Raw genomic sequence first — 16,129 nt, 5'->3', positions numbered from 1 at the left:
TACCATGATACATAATCCAGTGGCCGACATTGGTGCCTTCGACCCACAAGTATAGTAAGGAAAACTCACCTCGCAGTCTAATAAGATAGTAGAAAAGAATGTTGCTCCAAATGGCAACTCTATAGGTCACCTATACAAAAAACAATTACCTAGTCTAAAACTACTACACAAAATACCCAAAATACCCCTAGGTCAAACTTGGTCAAAATCCTATTCAAATTCAAGATCAAAAGTGAAGATTTCCATCTGGGCTGAGTATGCCCTGCGTACTCCCCTCTATGCCCAGTGTAGAGGGTGCCCTTCTAAAACACGAGATCGATCCTTGGTACACGTAACGTACCTCTAGGTATGCCCAACATACTAGAGCTAAACCCCTACTTTCCATTAAGCTCTTATTTCATTAAGTCATAGTTCCAAACTTCAGATCTAGATAAAAGGGACGGCTTAATGGATAAAAAGGGACGTCTAAGGGTATAAATGGAAAATACCTTGATCGAGGAGTTACAATTTTCCCCTACTTGAATCAGACTTCGTCCTTAAAGTCCAATGCTACGAATGTCTTAGGGTAGTGCTCTTGCATCTCTGCCTCGGGTTCCCAAGTCCATTCAGAACCCTTCTGAGGCTGCCACTAAACTTTGACAAATGAAACCACCTTGTTGCGCAAGAACTTCGTCTTCCTATCCAAAATTGTCACGGACCTCTCAACATAGTTCAGGTGATCATCATCCTGAATATCATCTAAAGGAACCAGTGCTGAAGCATCAGCTACACACTTCCGTAGCTGAGAAACTTAAAAGGTGATGTGAATCTTACTGAGCTCCTTAGGCTAATCCAGTAATAGGCTAACCTGCCAACTGTTGCAATCACTCGAAACGGACCAATATAACAGGGCCCAAACTTACCCCTTTCCATGAAGTGTATTACACCCTTCCAGGTGATACCTTCAGTAAAACCATATCGCTAACCTAGAAATCCAACTCAGATCGACTTTTGTCAGCATAACTCTTTTCCCGACTCTCAACTGTATACAACCTCTGCCTGATTTGCTGACTAAGATATATCATCTAGATAACTACCTCGGTCTTTCCCATAACCATGTGACTGGTCTCCCCAACAAACTGGGGTACGACACTTCCTCCCATAGAGAAGCTCAAGTAGCAGTGCACCGATACTATAGTGATAGCTATTGTTGTAAGAAAACTTAGCCTGGGGAAGGTAGGAGTCCTAAATCCCACCGATATCGATCACATATGCTCGAAAAATATCCTCAAGTGTATGGAAGGTACTCCCACTTTGGTCTTCCGTCTGTGCATGATAAGCAGTGCTAAAGTGCAATCTCGTACCCAGTTCCTAGTGGAACCTCTGCCAAAATCGAAAAGTGAACCGAACATATCGATCAAATATAATGGAAACTGGAACACCATGTTGAGCGACAATCTCGCGTACATAAACACCAACCAACTTCTCGGCAGAAGAGCTCTCTTGAATAGCTAAAAAGTGGGCACTTGGTCAGACGGTCCACAATAACCCATATCGCATCAAATCTCTTAGTCGTCCGAGGTAACTTGGTGATGAAATCCATGGTGATATGTTCCCATTTCTACATGAGAACCTCCAAAGGCTGAAGCTTTCCATGTAGGATCTGGTGCTCGGCCTTGACCATCCGACATGTCAAGCACCTATCAACATACCAGGCTATCTCCATCTTCATACACGACCGCCAGTAACTAAGTCGCAAATGCTGATGTATATTGGTGGCTCCAAGGTGTATCGAAAATCTGGACTTATGCGCCTCCTCCAGCAGAGTCTGTCTAATCCAGCCATAACCTGATACCCAAACCCAACCGCAGCGGCTCCATAATCCACGACTATCGGTAGAAAACTTGTCGATCTCACCCCTAATTCACTCCTGCCTCCAATTCTCTTTCTTGATTCCCTCGACCCGAGCCTCTTTAATCAAATCCAGAAGTGGTGAATTGATCGAAATCCTCACACATAAGCTCTCAATAGAAGAACCAGCCGACTTGTGGCTCAAAGTATCAGCGACCATATTCGCTTTCCTCAGGTGGTAGTACAGAATATCATAGTCATAATCCTTGACCACATCAAGCCACCTACGTTGTCTCATGTTCATATTCGGTTGAATCATGAGATATCTCAAACTCTTGTGATCTATGTACATGGTACACCGGATCCCATATAGATAATACCGCCAAATATTGAGGGCAAACACCACCGCTCCCAACTCCAGATCACGTGTCGGATATCGAACCTCATGCAACTTCAAATTCATAGAAGCATAAGCAATCACCATCCTTCTCTATATGAGTACTACCCCCAAACCGGTGATTGATGAATCAAAATATACAATGAAATCCTCAACACCCTTAGAAAGAGTCAACAGTGGGGCCTCACATCACTTCTGTCTCAATATCTCGAATGCTTCATGTTCCTTAGCCCCCCCCCCCCCCCCCCCCCCCCCCGCAAAAATCCATGCCCTTTCTCGTTAGACGAGTGAGGAGTACAACAACCTTGGAGAAATCTTGAATAAATCTCTGATAATACCCTGCTAAACCTAGAAAACTCCTGATCTCTAAGGGATACTCCAATACCTCCCACTGCATAACAGTCTCAATCTTGGCCGGGTCGACCAAAATATCATTCTAGTTAATGAGGTGTCCTAAGAACTCGACCTCCCGTAACCAAAACTCTCACTTCAAGAACTTGGCATATAGTCGTTCTTGCCTCAAAACCCCCAAAAGATCTTGAAGGTGCTCCCTATGTTGAGCCCTGGACTTTGAATAGACCATAATATCATCTATGAAAACAATAATTGATCGATCGAGCATCGGCCTGCACACTCGATTTATCAAATCCATAAATGTCGTAGGTGCATTGGTGAGCCTAAACGACATCACCATGAACTCGTAATGACCATAACGAGTCTGAAACGATATGCTCTCCACGTTATCCTCTCTTGCCCTCATCTAGTGATACCCTGGCCTCAAATCAATCTTAGAGAACCAATATGCACCCTACAACTAATTGAAGAGGTTATCAATCAACGGAAGTGGGTAACAATTCTTCAGTGTTAACTTGTTCAACTCTAGATAATCAATACACATGCTGTGAGACCCATCCTTCTTCTTCATGACTAACAAGATCCTTACCCCCCAAGGCATACTGCTCGGTCTAATAAACAACTTGCCCAATAGCTCTTGAATCTGAGAGGATAACTCTTGCATCTCTGGTGGTCCTAATCGGTACGATGACTTAACAATCGGGGCCATACCGGGGACCAAATCGATCCTGAACTCAACTTGCCTCTCAGGAGGCACACCTGGTAATTCCTCCGGAAACACATGTAGGAACTCCTTGACTATGGGCACATCCGAAACTGAGACCTCCTTCTCGACCCGAGTGTCAACCACATACACGAGGTAACCCATACATCCACGCTGTAAATGTTGTCGAGCCCTAGCAGCAAAACAAAAGGCTGTTCCAACCCTGGTACCCTCTCCATAAATAATCAGTTCTCCCCCACTTAGGTTTCGAACTACCACCCGCTTCCCCCTCACAATTGATATCGCACAAAACCTGCTCACCCAGTCCATCCCCACTATCATGAAAACATCTCTCATAGGGATAGAGATCAGATTAATCAGGTAAGACACCCCGAAAATCTCCATAGCACAACCTCGATAAACGCTCGATGTAGAAACCCCATGCTCGTTGGTGACGGAAACTTACAACAGGCACTCCAACTCTCCAAGAGACATATCAAAACTCCTACTAAAGGACTGAGACGCAAATGACAGACTCACACCCAAATCAAAAAGCACAAGAGCAGGCAGGGAATTCACAAAGAATGTACCTAGCAAAATCATAAACATAAGCATAACATAAAATAATTTAATAGAATAATAAATGAAAACATACCAGTAATGACGTCCAGCGCCGCCCTGGCCTCTTCTTCTGTGATCTGGAAAGCATGACCTCGAGCCCTCGGGGGCTTTGCCCTACCCTGGCGTCCATTTGTGATCCTCAAAGTAGCCGAGTCTAGAGCTTGCACCGGCTTGCCATTAAGAAAGGGAAATTGGGCATTCACATTGCCCACCTAATCACAATAGTAACAAATCTTAGAGATCGGTACCGGGGCCTGCTGGTAACAATCCCTCGCATAGTGACCCTTCTTGCCATACTTGTGGCATCCAGAAGAAGATCGAAAAACACGCTCATGAACCTTGTTGCACTTACCACAAGTGATGGGTTTTGAGCATTCTAACACTCCTATGGTGTGCATGCAACCCAAGAAACCTTAGATCTATGTTTTCTCTATTATACATGCAAACTTTCTTTTTCCAAGGTTTCATCCTAACTAGCATATGATTGGGGTATATGTATTATAATAACTAGTAGAATGACATACCTTTCTTGTAGCTTGGATTCCTTAAGACTTTGTGAGCCTAGCACCCTAAATGTGATGCCTCAAATGCTTCACACAACACCACCAGCAATTGAAATAACTTAAGAGAAGAATATATTGCGCCAAAATCGACTAGCCCTCACTTGTATCTCTTAAGTGCCGATTTTACAAGTATGAGGCTTCTTTATATAGTGTGCATATTATGGTTACACCATGTAACTCATGCCTTTCCATATTCCTCATGATCCATGGGTTTTAACCTCCATGGAGTATCCATGGGTAACCACATGGGTTTAGCCCATCATGAAGAACTATGGATCATAAGCCCACTATATAAGAATGAATGATTTACCAAATCAATCCCCATTTATTCAATTGGTGTCTTTTGATCACAAAATTAATTCCAAACTAATTCTTTATTAATACTAATTAAATAATTCATATTAATATATTATAACTTATAATATATTAATAAACCATAAATATCATCTTCTCACAAAAGTCTATCCATATTGTTCTGATGCCATGCAACCCAAATGGACCATGCTTAATCGGGTCAAGTACATACCAAATATAGTTATGGACTTAGACACCTTATCCAACAGTCTCCCACTTGGATAAGTCTAATGACTAGAGCTGCAAGTATGACTTCAGGATCGGACCAACAATCGTAACTCTTTCAAAGTCTCGCGGAACTAAGTTGTGCCATTTTAGATAAGTGATCATATAATCCTTTATTCAAGATATCAGTCGGAAAAATACATGGAACAACGTCGTACTTATTGTCCAGCAGTTGGTTTCCCGATTTCCGACTTGTTTGATATAGAACTTAATCGAACACATCAATTAAGTTTTGACCGGGCCCGACACATAAGTCAAAACAAAATCATCGAGGGGCCCAAGACATCGCTTTTAATCCTCCAAGGACTAAAAGGAATAGATAAACTTTGACTCATATGCTTGTACTGACTAATCATCAAATTGTACACAACAACACATTTTATAACATCAAGTTACTGATGCGTTTTCGTATTATCAATGTATAACCAACTCATAGTCAACAACTCATATCTCTTGGTTTGAAGGATTATATGATATTACCGTCTCATGATCACTCGAGATAAATTCCATGAAGTGATACAAGTGAGCGTGGGTTGAATCCAATACTCAGAACTTATGAGCACTCATGAATGTTGCAACAACAATTGCTATTTTTAATACAATTCAAACAAATCTACAAACCCAATTCATGACAATCTTATTTCAATACCTACTTCCAAAGTATGATCGACTGTTGATCGTTTGAATAATATGATATCCCATAACATAATTATTCTGGAACTCAAAACATGCAAAATGAAACAATAGTAAATGATTGACACAAGACATGATCATACTAGTAAATAAAACACCTTTTATTTAAACATCATATGTCAATTACATTTCAACTATTACAAGTTTCGAAAGCTATCTAATTACTAAAACTAATATCATCCTTCAGCCCAATGCGCCTTTCATGTTGTAAATGCTTAACCCTACATAGTGCCTTCGTGAGGGGATCTGTTGGGTTCTCAACCGATGATACCCTTTTTTCCAAGAGGATTCCTTCTATCCGATGTCTAATGAAGTGGTATTTTCTATCAATTTGCCTAGATCTGTCGTGATCCCTTGGTTCCTTGGCTAAGGCAATTGCACTCTCATTATCACAGAAAATCTCCATTGGCTCCTTTATAGCTTGTACAACTCCAAGGTCTCCAATGAAGTTCTTCAGCAATATTGCCTCCTTCTCCGCCTCGCTTGCTGTTATATACTCCAATTCGCAAGTTGAATCAGCCACTGTCTCCTTCTTGGAACTTTTCCAAGTAATTGCTCCTCTATTTAGGGTAAAGACCCAGCCCGACTGAGAGCGGAAATTATCCCTATCAGTCTGAAAACTAGCGTCACTATACCCCACTACTCTCAAGTCATCACTCCCACCAAGGGTAAAGACCCAGTCCTTAGTCCTCCGCAGGTACTTGAGAATGTTCTTCACCGCAGTCTAGTGAGCCTTGCCATGATTCCCTTGATATATGCTGACCATGCTTAAAGCAAAGGCCACATCAAGGCAATTACAAGTCATAGCATACATGATCGAGCCTACAGCGGAAGCATATGGTACTTGACCCATCTCAGCTATCTCAGCCTATGTACTCGGGCTATGAGTCTTACTCGGTTTGGCGTTACTCTGGATCACTAAGTCACCTTTCTTGGAATCCTGCATGCTGAATCTTTTCAACACCTTATCCAAGTAGGTACTTTGACTACTCCAATTAGTCTCTTACCCCTGTCTCTCGATATCCTTATCCCTAGGATATAGGCAACTTCTCCAAGGTCTTTCATTGCGAAACACTTCCCAACCCAGGACTTAACCTCCTGCAAGGTTGGGATGTCATTTCCTATGAGTAGTATGTCATCCACATACAATACCAAAAAGCTAACTATATTCCCACTAGCCTTAACATATACACATGATTCGTCCTCGCTCCTCGAAAAGCCAAACTCTTTGACTTTCTCATCAAAACAAAGATTCCATCTGCGATATGCTTGTTTTAATCCATAGATGGATTTCTTAAACTTACACACTCTATTAGGGTACTTTGCATCAACAAAACCCTCTAGTTGACTCATGTAAACATCCTAAGCCAACTTTTCATTAAGGAAAGCGATTTTGACATCCATTTGCCATATTTCATAATCATGAAATGCAACAATGGCTAGCATAACCCTAATAGAATTGATCTTCGCTATTGGTGAGAAGGTTTCATCATAATCAACTTTCGGAGTTTGAGTAAAACCCTTCGCAACCAGTCGCGCCTTATAAGTGTGTACATTCCCATCCATGTTAGTCTTCTTCTTGAAGATCCATTTGCACCCGAGTTTCTTATGACCCGGTACATTGTCAACCAAGTTCCAAACTTGATTTTCATACATGGACTGAATCTTGATGTCCATAGCCTCTTTCCATTTGGCGGACTCTGGGCCTGCCATGGCTTCCATAAAGTTGTTAGGTTCAGCCAGATTTACTAGTGTACTATCACTGATAAATGCATCACCTTCTGTAGTAATATGAAAACCATAATAAAAATCAGGTGTGCTCTTAACTCTTGTGGAACACCTCAGAGGTATGGACTCATTAATCGGCTCAACATGAGTTTCCTCCTCAGGTTGATTGCTAGTGTTTGAGGTTCCTTCACCGCTTGACTCTTGAAGTTCTTCAAGTCAATTTGCCTCCATTTGTTTCCTTGGCTTATGAATTCTCTCTCATGAAAGACTCATCTCCTCGCCACGAAGACAACATTGTCACTCGGTCTGTAGAAGAGATAACCAAAGGATTTCTGTGGGTAGCCGATGAAAATATAGCGCTCACTTCAAGGTTTGTGCTTGTCGTGAGTCTTGCACCTTACAAAAGCCTCGCAACCCCAAATCTTGATGTGGTCTAAAGTGGGAACTTTCCCAGTCCACATCTTGTGAGGTGTTTTGGCAACCTTCTTGGTAGAGACTCGATTAAGGATATGGACAGCAGTCTCTAAGGCATACATCCATAATGAGACTGGTAACGAAGCTCGACTCATCATGGAACGAACCCTGTCTAACAAGGTTTGATTGCGCCTCTCAGCTATGCCATTCAGCTATGGTGTCCTAGGAGGTGTTAATTGTGAAACAATTCCACATTCCTTAAGATAGTCAAGGAACTCGATACTAAGATACTCACCACCTCGATCGGATCGAAGCGTCTTTATCTTCCTGCCCAACTGATTCTCCACTTCTTGTTTAAACTCTTTGAATTTCTCAAAGGTTTTTGACTTATGCTTGATTAAGTAGACATAGCCATATCTACTGTAATCATCAGTAAAAGTCACATAGAAGCGGTTAGCATCCATTGTGGTTGTTCTAAAGTGCCTACATAGATTCGTGTGTATGAGATCCAACAAATCCTCACCCCTAGCACAAGTACCATTGAAGGGTGACTTAGTCATTTTTGCATGTAAACAAGATTCGCAACTATCATATGACTTTATGTCAAATGACTCCAAGACTCCAGCCTTTTGGAGTTGGCCTATGCGCTTCTTATTGACATGTCCAAGATGACAATGCCACAAGGATGCCTTATCTAAACTAGTGGAAGATTCAATATGCAATACCTTATTTCCTAAGTTGTCTACAACCGACACAATTTCATATACACCATCACAAGGTAATGCTTTAAAATAAAAAACACCATTATAAAAAGCATTAATACCACCACATTCATTATCAAATGAAAAAGTAAATCCTTGTTTGTACAAACCATGAAAGGAAATAATATTTCTCGCCATTTTAGACGAGTAACATCATTTATTCAAATCTAATATTAACCCACTACTAAGCAATAAAGAGTAAACTCCAATCTTGGTGACATGTGAAGCTTTCTTATTCCCCATGATCAAGTTTATCTTCTTGTGCTCCACATCCTCACTTATTTTTAGACCCTGCAAATCAGAACAAATGTGAATTCCACACCCTGTATCAAGGACCCAAAAATTAGTATGTGGTGAGTTATTAGACAATATAGTGTAAATACCTGCATGGGTGGTTTTCATTTTCCCATCTTTAACATCCTGCAAGTACTTGGGGCAGCTTCGATTCCAGTGCCCTTTTCCTGACAGTAGAAGCATTGAGCATCCTTCGGGTTAAAATAGGGAGTGGCAGAACCACCTTTGGTTCCACTCAAAGAGGAGCCATCAAGAGACTTTCCCTTGGTACCCTTATAAGGGTTCTTCCACTTTTTCCCTTTACCTTGCCCGATTTCCAGAACATGGGCGATGGTAGGAGTAGCAACAATATTCTTACCTTTGAGACTACTTTCAGCAGTCCTCAAAAGTCCTTGAATTTTGCTAAGTGAAACCTCCTCCTTGTTTATATGATAGGTCATGCAGAACTGATCATAACACGTGGGTAAGGAGTGTAGAATAATATCTATCGCTAACTCCTCATCAAAGTTCACATTTAACTTTAGCAAACGGTCCACAAATCTTTCCATTTGCTATAGGTGGCCCGTGATAGAATCTCCATCCTTCATTTTTGTTGTTATCATGGAGGTGATGATTGAGCACTCCGATGGTATCTTTCCATCAGGTCCTGGTGCATCTCATAAGGGTAGAAATCTTCATAGGATTTCTGGAGTTCTGCTGTCATGGTAGCCAACATGATACAAGTTACCTTAGTGGCATCCTTCTCACGGCTAGAGTACTCAGCAATCTCCTCGGGAGTAGCAGATGACTCATCGATGACCTTAAGCTCCTTGTCGAGGACATATTTCTTGTCCTCATAACGAGTGACCATCCTTATGTTCCTAATCCAATAATTGAAATTAGTTCCATCAAAGATGACTCTCCCACAAAGGTTCATGAGAGAGAAAGAGCCAGTAGGGTTTGAGCAAGAAGCAACATTGTTGGAAGACATCTGAAAAGGAAGAAGAACAAGTTTAGATTAGATATAGAATCCGTAATAAGACACCCAAATAAAATATTAAGGCTAAGACACAACACAATATTTTATAACTTGGAAGAGGGATGCCATAATCCAAGCTACAAAATATTTAAAGGTAGGTAAATGCACTACAAGAAAAAAGGCCTTTTACGACGCTCATTGCGCATCGTAAAAGGCTCAGACGACGCGCAAATGCGTGTCAAGGAAGGCCCTGTCATAAAGAGAGACGACGCGCATTTACGACGCTTATTTACGACGCGCAATTACGACGCGCGTTTACGACATGCAATGCGTATCAAGGAAGGCCCTGTCATAAAGGAAGATGACACGCATTCGCGTGTCGTAACCTTACGACGCGCGTGTTAATGACACGCAATGCGTATCAAGAAAGCCCCTGTCAAGAAAGGCCATGTCATAAATGAAGATGACACACATTTTTGCGTATCGTAAATTTAAATGTTTTAAAAAAATAAATTTATATATTTATTAATTTTTAAATTAAATTTTCATTTAATTTCTCATAATAGAAATAAAATACCATATACAAAAAATACAATCCATTGCATAATATAAAATAAAATTTCATACTCAAAAAATAAAATAAATTACACAAATTGTAATGTCATACAAAGAATCATTCAAATGTTAAACAAAAATAATACATTGCTAACATGGGTTATACATTCCTATAAAACTAACAAATAATCATACAACTCTATTTCTTACTGGAAAGGAATGTCAAACATGATTACAAGTCTCCCTTAATCTTGATTACTCACCTGCTTAAGTAGAATGTTGTTGTTGAGAAGGTTACTTAGCAACAGAGAAAAACACAACACCTCTCCCACAATCACAACATCATTTACAGAGAAAGGGTTGTCAATTACTTTCATTAAGACTTTCATTCAATCACAAAAATATTAAATAAAAGGGTGAAACAGTAACTTACTTTTGATAAGTTGATCTCCCTTAGAGCAAACACAGCTAAAGCATTGAACAACACCCTATTTCCCTCTTCTTTTAATGTTTCCAGAATGTTTAGAATGCTCTCCTTACCTTGTTATTTCAAGTGTCAGGGGGAAAAAATTCCTCACTTTTGGTTCCCTATCAGATGCAGCATCAAGAACAGAGAACATGATCTCACCAAACATAATCAATAATCAGATTGAATTATATATTATGAGTAAGTAATAAAGTACATGTAACACAATAAAGTATTATTAAGGAACTTATGAGTTCAAATATTATTTTTTACACTCAGATGCCAAAATATTTTATGTTATTCTTCTACAAGTTGAGAACCAACTCAAACATGAAAGATAATAGTCCATCTGGCAACTTTTGATGACATGGCAAATGAAATTTCTCAGAGATAGAATAATACCTGTACTATTAAAATGATGGCAACCACAATAGGTGGTCCAATAACTACAGCCAAAAACATGCCTTTAATCATGTCTGGAAAGAAAAGAAAGATTGTTTGTTGCAATCATAAATCCCATGTGTTACAAACTTATATCCAAATTTAAATTAAATAAAAAGAGAAAACTGTAAAAACAAATTATATCCAAGGTAATACACCATACAACAAAATAGCAAAGTCCATCAGTATTGTTACAAACCCATGAAGGAAGTGGAAGTTACTGGAAAAAAAACATATGATTTGAGGCCAATTCTCCATTCTTCCGAATAAGATAAATTGAGAAGCATTTTTCAAAAAAACACCATTTTCTTAATTATTAGAACACATTAGGAAAGCTTTATACTCTTTGATTTAAGAAGCTAATTAAACTATAAGAAATCCACAACAAAAAGAAACTATAAGAAATCCACAACAAAAAGATTTGAAACTTACCTGTCCAGTAAGAAGAGGGGTATCAGCAACAAGCTTGAAAGCAACAGGCCTTGGAGTACGCACAGGCCAAGCCTGCAAATAAAAGGTGCATCAAGTATAAAAGAGAACAGGGAAACTGATATTAAAAACAAGAACTTTGATCATTAGAATAAAAGAGAGAGAGAAAAATAGAGAGGGAAGAAATGGAAGGAATGACTCATTCCATTCCATTCCATTCTATATTCCAACCTTTACCTTGTTTTCTTATCATTATCAGTTGTATCTGCACCTCTTTCATTTCCTGCAAGATTTATAAACGAAGAATGGCATGTGATCGTGAAGATTCCTCATTTGCATCTGTTGTCCCTGTGATTGTAAATTAGTAAAAGCATAATATAAAAAACTGAAGTAGAGAAGTGACTTGTGTACTTGATAATATATTTCTCATTTAGGCAAAACGGCTTGAAACAACCTGTTCTTCAATAGGAGTAACTTGACCAATGCAACGTTTTTTCCCAGATCCTGAAACCCAAGAACTGCTACCAAGCACACGTGCCTCCATGTCCAGTACTGCATCCATTTTTTCCTTCCAACCAAATTCATCCTTTACTCTACCATAAATTTCTAAAGTGTCTATTCTTGGTAAAGTTGATCTGTTGAAAGTTGTTCCTATGGAGATTGTAATTTCTTCATTAGCTAAAAGGGATTCTGCAACTGTAAATGGGATGTCATACCATGACCTCATGCCTTCGTCTAGTTTTATAACTCTTTGGAAAATTGTTATCTCAGAGGGTATATGGTTTGCTAATGTGTTCCCCACAGGGACACGAAATCCAACCATTACTATGTTTGGATTCGAATTGGAAACTGTTACCTGGAATGGGAAAACACAAGGTATCAATCATGAATCAATACAAATAATTCAGGGACTGTTTCTTTTTTCTTTTATTTTCCCATCAAGTCTTGTATGGTAAAGTGGCTGAATGGTTAGCAACTATAAAACAGCCCCTAAGACCAAATGACCATTTTACCCTTACATCCCAACAAACAGATTTCATAATCATCATCAATTTTAACATGAGAGAAGTTGGTGGAAAAAATATTAAGGGAAAGTAGGGGAAGGGTTGGTGTTTTGATACACTAAGCTGTCCAGATTAAGTGGTTAACCAAGAAAGCCCATCTAGTCAAACAAAAACGTATGCCGACATGCGAAAGCCACGTTTCATCAGTACATTATTTAGGGAACCTTTTAATTATGCATTATCTCTAGAAAACCTTGATCATATTTATTGCATTTCAACTTTTATCGATCAAAGTCGATTATATCGAACGATAATTAACTTACACCTTATAAAAAAAAAGTTAATTGATGAATCAATTAAAATGCACTCTTTCTTGTTCGGCCCATACATTTTTATAAAAGAGTTTTTTTATTTTTATTTTATTTTTCAATTATTATCACAAACGGATATTTTGTAGGAAATGACACGTAGATAGCCGACATTGCCAAATGTAAAAAGAAAGAAAGCAACGGGGATGAATCCAGTGGGATGGCAGTACGATTATACACCTGTAGAACACGTATCAGACCCTAATCCAACAGGTGTGTCGTTAGTGTGGTGTACATATATGTGTTTGACAAAAGTAGTTTTATTGGTTGTATATCATTGATGGAATTATACCTAGAACGAAATTGCATTGTAAGTCTATAGGATTGAAATTTATGGTAATATGAGTGATTGCAATACTATTATTCGAGGAGTACAAGCTTGTTCCATAGGTACCTGACATAACACAAGGTGACGTGGCATGATAGGATATTCCATTTCCTCCACAAAATCCGTCTCATCAGAGGCCCCACCACCACCACCATCGTTTGCTTCCTCTACCTCAAATGCCTGTTCAAACCAAAACAATAATTTTACAAAGGGCATTTTCGGAATTTTAGTAAAAACTTACTTTCTTTCTAAATTGTAACTAACCTGGCAGACAAGTAGCTGTTTTTGGTATTGTAACTTTGACACACGTTCTTTTAATTCAGTAACATAAGTTTTTATGCTTTGAATATTATCTTCACCTGTTGTTTTAGACATCATTTGAATCTTTTTCAGATTTGGTTTGCTTTGTGCAGCAACAACAGGAGGAGTAGTAGTACTAATATTTTTGTCCCCTTCACTCTGTTGATTATATGCAACCATGTTCTCACGCCCCCAACACAACTTCTTTAAGGGATCAAATTACTTTGAAATTTACCTTGATATTCATCGATTTAGTTACATAGCAAGAAAAGGATTGGATGCATTTCGTGAACGTCTAAAACACGGGATTATGAATCTCGGCTTAACAATTCAGGTAATCTAAATCTAATCATGAATTGTTGATGTACTTTCAAACTATTACAACTTTTTCCCTCCCTAATATTTTTTCTTGTTAAAAAAACATACAGGCTCAAAAACCAGAAGAATTACCCGAGAAAATTCTTTGCTGTTTGAGATTAAACAAGATTGACTTTGTCAATCAAGGTCAAATATCCACATTAGTCGCAGATGATCACAATTCCAATTCCTCTTGAAATCATTCTTCCTTCTTTTCTTTGGTAAAATGTTCCTGCCCACTGTAAGTGCACAGCTGCAATCCCAGTAAAAAAAAAAGGTGAATTTTTGCTTAAACCGAGTTAGAGAAGTAACAAAAGGTAAAAACTTTTCATTGTTTCTTCAATGTCAATTTTGAATGGTTAACGATACAGGTTCATTGTAATGTAAGTTGTTGTACATATTGATGTATCGATTGTTATTGGTTTTGTAAATACAGGATCATTTTCATTTTATAAACTATTGTTTTTAGTTTCATTTTGTATTCTGGTATTTACCTCCATCAAAATATGAACGTTTGACTTTGTTGAACCTGGTCAATCATTATCAGATTCGTTCGTGGGAACCGAAGCCTGTTACAAAATAAAAATAGGAATAAATCATTATTAAATCATAAAAGTTAAAAGTTAAAAAGTTCTAATAACAATCAAGACCAAAATATCCCCACACTAAGAGCCAAATCTGTCATCAAGTTCTTTTGAAAGATCTCCATCAGACATGAAAAACTTTAGCAATTGTGCCCTTGAAGGATCCTTTATGATGCTGTCTATGATATCAACAGATTTGGAGACTCCACATTCGTGTGTGTCTATGCACACACAAACACCATCTAGGAAGTAGGACGACGTTAGCTCAATGGTAAATTAATTAATATCTGTATATATATATATATATATATATATATATATATATATATATATATGTGTGTGTGTGTGTGTGTGTGTGTCTAACAGTTTAAAGTCTAAAGAAAATGACAAATTATCTTATGTTTCAGATGGTGATGCTTACTGTGTATGCGTTTTTATACGGGAGATTATATCTCTGTTTAAGTGGATTAGAAAAAGCGATTATGAAATCAGCAAAGATGCAAGGAGATAAACCTTTGAAAGCAGCCATGGCTTCTCAATCTGTAGTTCAACTTGGTCTTTTAATGGCGTTACCGATGATTATGGAGATCGGACTCGAAAGAGGCTTCAAAACTGCACTCGGTGACCTAATAATCATGAACCTCCAGCTCTCCGCTGTCTTCTTCACCTTCTCTCTTGGCACCAAACTTCACTATTTCGGTCGCACAATTCTCCACGGCGGCGCCAAATACAGAGCCACCTAACCATCTCAATGTGGTTCCTAGTCGTGTCGTGGCTGTTCGCCCCTTTTCTTTTCAACCCATCCGGATTTGAATGGCAGAAAATCGTTGAAGACTGGGACGACTGGTCAGCGTGGATCAGAAACCACGGTGGAATCGGTGTTCCGGCGAACAAAAGCTGGGAATCGTGGTGGGAGGAAGAACAGGACCACCTCCGATTAGGGCTTTTTCTAACAATTTCAACATCGAAGAAACAATGAAGAACAGGACCACCTCCGATTAGGGCTTTTTCTACTGCTACTTCTTCACCATCTTCTATTTTTTCTGTATTTAGACTTGAGAGTATAATTAGGGCTTTTTCTAACAATTTCAACATCGAGTGGGAGATATGGTGGTTCCAGTAGGTAGAAGTGAGGGAAGCAGTAAGCAGCAGTCAATGTCGGGAGGGGGAAGGAAGGAGCGTCCAGGGCAAGAGGGAAAGGAGAAAAAAAAGGAAGGCGGGATTTTTAATTTTTTCAGAATTTCATTTCCCCCTACTGTTAAAGGATGGAACGCGCGTTCCATTAAAAATTATAAAGCGACATCGTTAGACGACGCGCATTTTATTATAGGTGCCCTCCGTGTTTTTTTTTTAGACACTAATTTAAGGGCGCGCAATAATGCGTGTCTTCTATCCTTAAATT

At 39.0% G+C, this 16,129-nt stretch overlaps 2 protein-coding genes across 2 annotated transcripts; one reads left to right on the top strand and one right to left on the bottom strand.

Annotated features, from left to right (window-relative positions):
* Window positions 1-13,219: 13,219 nt before the first annotated feature.
* LOC111882346 (kinesin-like protein KIN-7A) lies at window positions 13,220-13,967 on the bottom strand. The gene is made up of 2 exons (XM_023878704.3): window positions 13,751-13,967; window positions 13,220-13,666 (listed from the first exon to the last, which is right to left on the bottom strand). Exons 1-2 carry the CDS (start codon window positions 13,964-13,966, stop codon window positions 13,490-13,492), a joined length of 393 nt encoding a protein of 130 aa, XP_023734472.2. The 5' UTR covers window position 13,967; the 3' UTR covers window positions 13,220-13,489.
* A 1,143-nt stretch (window positions 13,968-15,110) lies between these two features.
* Window positions 15,111-15,470, top strand: LOC122195025 (callose synthase 5). The gene has a single exon (XM_042896489.2). The coding sequence runs from the start codon at window positions 15,111-15,113 to the stop codon at window positions 15,468-15,470; it is 360 nt and encodes a 119-aa protein (XP_042752423.2).
* Window positions 15,471-16,129: the final 659 nt, after the last annotated feature.

This window comes from Lactuca sativa, chromosome 7 (assembly GCF_002870075.4).
Source record: "Lactuca sativa cultivar Salinas chromosome 7, Lsat_Salinas_v11, whole genome shotgun sequence".
Lineage (NCBI taxonomy): Eukaryota > Viridiplantae > Streptophyta > Magnoliopsida > Asterales > Asteraceae > Lactuca > Lactuca sativa.
Note: the sequence above shows the minus strand (reverse complement) of the source record. Positions and strands in the feature narration are given on the sequence as shown.

Excerpts from the sequence above, each read along its gene's own strand:
- LOC111882346 (XM_023878704.3), bottom strand. The coding sequence starts at position 13,966 with ATGGTTGCATATAATCAACAGAGTGAAGGGGACAAAAATATTAGTACT. Across the intron at positions 13,667-13,750 it reads AACAGCTACTTGTCTGCCAG|GCATTTGAGGTAGAGGAAGC; the intron begins GTTAGTTACAAT and ends TGGTTTGAACAG.
- LOC122195025 (XM_042896489.2), top strand. The coding sequence starts at position 15,111 with ATGACAAATTATCTTATGTTTCAGATGGTGATGCTTACTGTGTATGCG.